At 33.6% G+C, this 8925-nt stretch overlaps 1 protein-coding gene across 1 annotated transcript; it reads left to right on the top strand.

Annotated features, from left to right (window-relative positions):
- Window positions 1-217: 217 nt before the first annotated feature.
- Window positions 218-3825, top strand: LOC141697018 (uncharacterized). Its single transcript, XM_074501200.1, has 4 exons — window positions 218-2745; window positions 2819-2918; window positions 3011-3170; window positions 3284-3825. The coding sequence occupies exons 1-4, from the start codon at window positions 218-220 to the stop codon at window positions 3823-3825; spliced, it is 3330 nt and encodes a 1109-aa protein (XP_074357301.1).
- The last annotated feature ends 5100 nt before the right edge of the window (window positions 3826-8925 follow it).

Raw genomic sequence — 8925 nt, forward strand, 5'->3', positions numbered from 1 at the left:
TACTTAGATTGAAAAAATTATTGTTATTATTACTTGTTATTAAATATGTTAAAATAATTGAGAAATAATGAGCTATAAATTGATACTATCAATTATATTAATTATTGAGAAATATATAAGTTATTATTTATATAAATAAATAATAATTTATATATATAATAATTAGCTTCTTGGTTTTACTACAATTACTAAATTAAATTACATGCAATATTTTTAGATGTCATCCGATCGAAGATGGATGAATGAGAGGTTCGATGCAAGAAATAATATAACGGAGGAATACAAACTTGGTGTACAAAATTTTATTAGAGTTGCTTTAAAAGGGGATGTTGATTCAAAGGGGAGGATAAGATGTCCATGTAAAGAGTGTGGAAATATATGGTATAAGTTACCTGATAATGTAACTTATGATTTGTATCGACACGGCATTATGGAGTCATACACTAGATGGATTTTTCATGGTGAGAAGGATAGCTCCGGTGTTGAAGGCGAGACTTGTAGAGATGATGATATGTATGATGCGCATGACATGCTTAGAGACTTTGCAGATGCACATGAAAATTTTGGGAATGGTGAGGAGGAACCCAATGCAACAGCAAAAAACTTTTATGATATGTTGGATGGTGCTTCTGAACCACTTTATCCAAATTGCTCTAGTTCTACCACTTTATCATTCGTGAACAAGTTGTTGTATTTTAAGAACAAACATGGTTGTAGTAATAAGGGGTTTGATGAGTTACTTCAACTTATTGGATCAGTTTTTCCCGAGAACCACAATCTACCCGAGACCTATTATGATGTGAAAAAGATGATAAGTGGATTGAATATGGGATACGAAAAGATTGATGCTTGTGAGAATGATTGCATGTTATTTTACAAGGAAAACAGTAAGAAGACATGTTGTGACATATGTCATACAAATCGATTTAAGGATCGAAAAGATAGTGAGAAGAAGTCGATTCCAAGAAAGATCTTGCGATACTTTCCACTAGTACCGAGACTACAACGTTTATACATGTCTGAGCAAACTGCTAAGTGTATGACGTGGCACCATGACAGAGTTGTAGTTGAAGGTCAATTATCTCATGCAGCAGATGGAGATGAATGGAAAGCCTTTGATGCTAGATTTCCGAGGTTTGCAAAAGAGGCACGGAATATCAGACTTGGCCTTTCTAGTGATGGATTTGACCCATTTCGTGATCCACTAGCAAGGGATTACACTGTATGGCCTGTGGTTATGGTTGTTTATAACCTTCCACCATCTATGTGCATGAAAGCTCCATACATGTTCATGCCTCTCATTATTCCCGGTCCCACTGATCCTACAAAAGACCTACATGTTTATCTCCGTCCGTTAATTGATGAACTGAAGATGTTATGGCATACAGGGGTGGAGACATATGATAGGTCATCACGCACAAATTTTCAGATGAGGGCAGCACTAATGTGGACGATTAGCGACTTTCCAGCACTTGCAATGTTAAGTGGATGGTCAACAAAGGGTAAATTATCATGTCATGTATGTAGTGGAGACGTTAAAGGCTTTCAACTCAAGAATGGTGGTAAAACTTCTTTCTTTGGCACTGCTCGATATTTTTTGGAACCGGGTGATCCTTTGAGGAATAGCACAAAGTTTGGAAAACGAGAGGTACGATCTGTTACAGCTCGACATTCGGGAACAAGGGCAAAGACTACATGTGATCTTATACAGTTTCCTCCTCCGGGAAAGTTAACCAAAAGAAGACCCAGGGATTATGGTGTGGCTCATAATTGGACTCATTATTCTCCATTTTTTGAGCTCCCGTATTGGGAGACACTTAATCTTCGACACAATATTGATGTCATGCACACCGAAAAGAATGTGTTTGAAAACATATTCTACACAATGCTGAATGATAAGAACAAGACAAAAGATAACTTAAAAGCAAGGCATGATTGTGAGGAACTTGGTATTAGGCGTGAGTTGTGGACTCCGGATGGGAAGACAATGCCACCTGCTCCATATGCACTCGTGAGGGAACAAGTTGATAAGTTGTTAGGCTGGATTCTAACACTTAAACTTCCGGATGGGTATGTTTCAAATATATCTAGGTGTGTGAATCTTGAAAAACATACTATTCAGAGGATGAAATCACATGACTGTCATATTTTTATGCAAAAATTGTTGCCCATTGTTTGTCGTGACTTGCTACCAAGACAAGTTGGTGATGCCATTATTGAGTTGTCTAACTTCTTTCAAGATCTGTGCTCATCTACCTTGAGATACTCTGATTTGTTAAAAATGGAGAAAGATGTAGTGAGGATCATGTCTAAGTTCGAAACCATTTATATTCCTGGTTTCTTTGACCCGATGGAGCATTTGCCGCTACATTTAGCTACTGAGTGTAAGTTGGGTGGTCCTGTTACATATAGATGGATGTATCCTTTTGAAAGATTCTTGCATGGATTGAAGATGAAAGTAAGGAACAAAGCATATCCGGAGGGTTCAATGGCTGAACGCTACATCGAAGAGGAGTGTGTGCACTTTTGCTCACTATATTTTGAATCTGAAATTGAAGCAGTGCATAATCAGCTCCGTCGTTTTGAGGCACCTAAAAAGTGCATTGATCCCAACTTGTTAAGTGTTTACACACATCCCACGAAACCCATTGTAAGAAAAGGACATAGAATCTTGAGTGTGGATGAAGATAGACTTATCAAATACTATGTTCTTATTAATACACCGGAGGTTGCAAAGTACTTGAGGTAATATTTTTTAACTCATATTATTTTGTTCTTTTCATTTTATTTTATCTTATTAGTTATTGTTATTTTATAGTGAATTTCACAAGTTGGTGCACAAACAATACCCCGAATTTGATGATGTAGCAAATGAAAGATTTCAAAAAGATCGATTCACAAATTGGTTTGAAAAAAGGGTATGTGTCTAAATACATTTATACAAAAAAAATTTATTGTCTTTAAATAGTGTAGCGCACTTACATATATGGTTCATTCATTATATAACTAGGTAGCGGATTATCCAAAACTCAAACAAAAATTTAAGGATTTGATAAGGGGTCCAATGCGTGACGTTGATATTTATAATGGTTGCCATTGCAATGGTTATAAATTTGGATGTGCAAAGTCTAATGAACGCACTTCACCAAATTCCGGTGTGCTTGTTATTGGTAAGAAATATAATATATTCTTGAATTTTATTTAATATACATTATCATTTTATTATCTTACTCATTATATTGATGTATTATTTGTACTTAATAATGTATTCATTTATATGTAGGAACTTCTTATAAGGAGAGTTTTCAAAACAATTATGGTCGACTTGAAGAAATTCTTGAGCTTCACTACCATAATGGACATAAAGTTGTATTATTCAAATGTCATTGGTTTGATCATACAACACATGTCAAAGTGGATAGAAATAGGATGACTACGGTGGACATTAGATCAACGTTAAATGCCGAAGATGTGTTCATTTTGGCGAGTCAAGCTCATCAAGTTTATTATGCTCAAAGTATTTCAAGTGCAAAATCACCATGGTACACGGTTTTAACAACGAAAAGTCGTTTTGTCAATGAAGAAGTGGCATCAAAGAAGAGCTCGCTCTCAAATGACGATGCTTTACAAAATGATGTTTCAAATGCTTCATCATCTCACGTCGAACCGGTGGTTATTCATGATCCTAAGAATTTTTTTATTGACTTGAGGTTTGTTGAGAATGATTACTCCATGGATGACTACAATGAAGAACAAGATAATAATAAGGACGAATACGTGAATGTTGATGATGAAGAAAGTGAGAGCGATGATGATATGCCTTAGTCTAATTTCTTTTTAAGTAATATCAAATTTGTACTAAGACGGAGATTATTGCAATTATTTTGCTTAATGTTTAAATTTATATATTATAATGATTAGATTTATATATTACATGTATTATTAAACTAATTTATGTTTTTTTAAATTAGCAGGATACAACTTCCCGTAGCTATTCCAGGTTTATGTAGCATATTTAAAACAACCAATTTTGGTTGTTTTAATTTATTGATCTAAACAACTAATGTCCTGTACCCCTAGGTCATATATATTAGGCTTGTATCTTATTCCCCTTTCCTCTCACAGCGCCGCTCTCAAGAACTTTTTACAAATCTCTCTCAAATCTTCCACAAGCTTATTACAAACTTCTTCCAAATATGATGTCCGTCTCAACAGGTATGATTTCAACTTCGTTTTAATCACGATTTTGAATGGTTTTTTGATTTCGATTTTCAACTTCGTTTTGGTCACAATTTTTTTGGATTTGTGCCAATCAATTGGTGTAATAATGGGGTTTTAATTTATTTTAGCTAATTTTGAATTAGGGCTTTTAGATGTTGTTGTTTTATTCTCTAATTACGGATGATAGCTGATTTTATGGGTGTTTCTTATTAGTTTAATTAGGGCTTATGTGTTTTTGGTCAGGGGTGTATGTTTGTGTTCGTGTGTTTAGTCAGGGGTATAGTTTTTTTTTATTTTTTATAACTATAAAATGTTTAAGTTGCTAAATCTTTTCTCATCCTGATTATTTTCTCATCTTTATGACAGTTAGGGCTAGTGCTATTGGGAGTGCTATGAGTAGGGTCACTGAAAGAGGGGAAGATAGAAGACAAAGCAACTATGTAGGGGGTCGGGGTGGAGGTCGGGGTCGAGGCCAAGGCCGGGGTCAGGGAGGCACTAGAGGAGTTGCTGGAGGTAATGAAGATGAGCATGAGGAGGATAGTGAAGAAGAAAATGATGACAGTGAGGGAGATGACCTAATTATGGGTAATGCTACTGCATTTGAAAGAGCTGCACGCAGGGTGTCTGATGGTGATTACAAAAAGAAGCCCAAACCTGGAGAACCCAAACTTGGAGTAGTAATCATCATAAACAAAAAAAAGTAATATATATATCTATAAATATATATTATGTCCTGTTAAATTTTATAAAAAATTATTACTCTAATATTTATAGAATTGTCTTTATTTTAACAGCATCAAGCAGTCTCGTTACAAGAAGACACTTAGGGCAATTGTAAGAACGCGTTGGGATTTTGATACTGCAAAACAAAAGGGACGTGCTCGAGAGATTTTTCTAAATGAGTGCATAAAGGAGTTTAAGGTATGAAAATATATACACATTTTCAGCACTTGTTATTTTTCATTTGTAGATTTAATAATGCTTAGCCTTCAAATATATTTATGTAGTAGATAGCATTATATCCTAAGAATTTTGTTTATGAACCTGGATGAATCTCTATATTTTAAAATGATTTGTTTACTACTTACAAGGTGTGTGTCTCTGTTATGTGAGTAGAGTTTTGTTTAATAAATCATATTCATTAAGCGACAGTGATCAAAATTCAAATGATATTGTAAGGTTTATATTATTAAGATATCTTTTTGGTAGTTAAAAAATTTTCTTGTTCCCATTTGTTTACTCTTTGCTTAAAACTGGTAAAATAACACATGGACTTTCTTTTTTAATATTTTTGTTTGAAAGGAATATTATGAGTATCCACCTGAATACAGAGGCGATGAAATTAAAGAGTTGGAAGGGGATGCAGTGGTCAGGCTGCATTTAAAAAATAATGTAAAATGTTATATGAATGCTTGGAAGGCTTACGGTTTGAAAATGGTGGCGGAGGCGCATAAAAGGGGAGACACAAGTGCAAACCTACGTAATTGCATCCCCTATTTCTTATCTGAACGTGCATGGAATGGTCTGGTTGATTACTGGGAGACAGAGGGATTTTCTAAGATGTCAGAAAATGGCAAGAAAAATGTTAAGCAATTAGAGATTAAGCACTGCACTGGAGCAAAGCCATTTGATCATCGTTATGAGGTATAATGTTATATAATTAGGTCAACTTATTACGCTTTTTTGTAATGTGTTTGTTCAAATTTTTTCAGGAACTAGAGGAAAAATTGGAAAGACCTCTCACTGTCTTGGAAAAGTTTGATGCTTCCTATAAGAAAAAAGGAAAAGCAGAAGAAATAGGGAAAAAACTTAAAGTATGTTTTTCCTGCACTTGTTTCTTTCAAAATTATGCTTCAAATTATTCCTCTGTTCTCTATTAGTACATCATAATATAATTTTATTTAATTTTCACATAATTCTGTGCAATCCAGATTTAAAAATTTTCCTACCTATGTGAGTTCTACTACACCTAATTTTTCCTACTGTTTCGGACTTCAGATTTTTAATTAACATTTAGTCCTGCTTATTCTAAAAAATATTGCTTACTCTAGGCTGTTAGTATGTGTTGTGATACAATATATGCTCATGTACGTGATGGCTTCTGGTCCTCCAATTGTATTAATGGTTTATGTATTATAGGTTGTTATGGAGCGTGATATGCAAGAGGGAAGTTCTCAGGAGGGCAATGTACCATCTCAGAAATCTCAAAGAAAACGGGAAGTCGAGCAATTATTGGAGGTTAATCCTTCAAAAAAGGGAAAAGTGGTTATGTTTCCACGTCATTCACTTTCAGAGCTTCTTGGAATGGACGGGGTTGTCAAATATACAAATTCTAAGTCTACTCTAGCTTGCATTCCAGAACGCATTCCAAGCAGTGCATATAATATTATTGGGAAAGTCATGACAGAGGTGACCAACATGGTTGAGGCACTAGAGGAGATAGAGGTGACACGTGCTAGACTTGACAAAGAGGTGCAGAACTTGGCTACTCGTGCTTTTCCAAACAGAGATGATCCTGCTTCTAAAATTTTATGGGAAGAGTATATCCGTATAGCAGCACAAATGGCATCTCCTCTATTTGAGCGTTATAAAAAGACTATTCGAGAGGTAATGATACAAACATAATGCTTTTATATGATATTGTAGCCAAGAACTAGTTTTGCTACAAGGTTAATTAAACATTTGATTTAGCTAAATTATAAGCACTTGCAGAAAGATGAACATGGATATGCTTGCAGTTTGAGTTTGTCGTATTTATTCTTTTAGTTGTTGTTGTGTCTTAGAGTTGAAGTGTGATTCTTGCTCATACATGAAATAGTTTGTTAAAATGTTCGCATGTTACTTTAAAATAGTCTAACCTTTAACCAAATTGATCTCAATGTTAACTGGTACCTTCATGATTGAAAAGGTGATAATGTACTTCCATGCGAGAATATGTAATTAGCCTAACACCTTGATGTCATTTTACTTAAATATTAACTCTTTGCATAACCTGCCCCCCCCTAACAACTAGTTTTGCTACTACGTTAAACATTTGATTATTATCTGATACATCGAAATTGTGAGCACTCGTAGAGAGATCGATGAACATGTATGTGTTTGAGTATGCCGTATTTATGCTTTTAGTTGCTGATTTGTCTTAGAGTTGAATAGTGATTTTTGGTGATACGCGAGATAGTTTGTTAAAATGTTGTATGTTGTTTTAAAATTAATCTAACCTTTAATCAAATTGATCTCAATGTTACCTCGTACCTTCAAGATTATAAATATAATAATTTACTTCTATCCAAGAACATATAATTAGCCTAGAACCTTAATGTCATTTCATAGCCAAGAACTAGTTTTGCTATTAGGTTAACCATAATGTTGTTATATGTTTTGTAGCCAAGAATTAGTGCTCATAGTTTTATATGATTTTGATATCTCCCTCGCTTTTATATGATTTTTACTAGTTAAATAATTGTGCATTATTTTTGTAACCTGGTTGAGTCTCACTGCTAATTTACCGGAACCAAGTTAATTAGAAGTTGTATTAACAAAATGCAATTCTGGTGTTCAAGTGATAAAGTCTGCATATTATTGTGTACAAAGTTAGTATTATTAAATTTGGAAGTTTTTGAATACATATTTGTGTAATTTCTGTAGTTGTAAAAAATAGAAAATATAATAAAAAGAAATAGAGGAGTTATTTAGGAAGGTTGTTAACAATATTTTCGCCTCAGTGTTAGAACATATTTTCACTCCAGTGAGCAAAATCTGAGACACTTGGATTTTTAATTTTATTCAGTGAGCTCTAGCTCTTGCAGGTCTAGCTCTTGCAGGAGATATACATATATCAATTCTTTATGTCATTTTTTCTTGTGGTTGTTTTAATAATTTTGTTGTATTGTACATTTTTATTATTTTTTGACTACTGCTGCTTTAAACTACAAGCTAAATTCATTTAACCTGTATTATTTAGATACATATAAGTAGTTAACTATTTTGATGAATATGAGCAAAAGCTGTCTACCTTTATTGTTGGCAACCTAGTCTAAACAGATTGTCTGATTCTTATTTGCAGAATAATGCATCAGATCATGTGGAGCTGCAGGAAGATGACAATGATATCCATTTAGAGGAGTTGGAGACCCGCTTCCCTGTTTAGGCTGAAGATAATTGTTTGTGATATCTTTGGTCTGAGAACCTTTTAAAACATTTTCTTGTGTTTAAAAAATTTTAGTACTTATTTTAATCTAGACATGGAAGGTATCGAGCTAATCCAACATTATGTATGATTTGGTAATATGTATGGATTTTATTTTGGACCTATTTCTTGATGGTTTTTGTTGCGGTAATAATCATGTCTTATGTATATATTAGAATTGTATAGGCATCAACTGCAAAAAAATTATATGATGTAGTATATGGTTAAGCAACTTCAACATGATCTAGTTGAATTTAACACACGGGGCCTAAAAATTATCAATTACATTTGGTTGTTTTTGGGAGGACTAAAACTAACAAGATTTGGTTGAATATAATATACAGACACATGGTAAGATAATATAATCCACGAAAAGTGGTTGATTTTAAAAAATTAAAATTCAACGATTTTCGGTTGATTTTACCATCATTGGCGGGAAATTTTTTTCAGGGTGAAATTTAAATTTTGAAATTTAAATTTTGAAGTTCAATTTTTTTGAAATGACTAAATTTATTTTC

This window comes from Apium graveolens, chromosome 2 (genome assembly GCF_009905375.1).
Source record: "Apium graveolens cultivar Ventura chromosome 2, ASM990537v1, whole genome shotgun sequence".
In the NCBI taxonomy this organism is placed as follows: Eukaryota; Viridiplantae; Streptophyta; class Magnoliopsida; order Apiales; family Apiaceae; genus Apium; species Apium graveolens.

Coding starts and splice junctions, on each gene's coding strand:
- LOC141697018 (XM_074501200.1), top strand. CDS start 218: ATGTCATCCGATCGAAGATGGATGAATGAGAGGTTCGATGCAAGAAAT. Junction 2,746..2,818: donor GAGGTTGCAAAGTACTTGAG/GTAATATTTTTT, acceptor GTTATTTTATAG/TGAATTTCACAAGTTGGTGC. Junction 3,171..3,283: donor TTCCGGTGTGCTTGTTATTG/GTAAGAAATATA, acceptor ATTTATATGTAG/GAACTTCTTATAAGGAGAGT.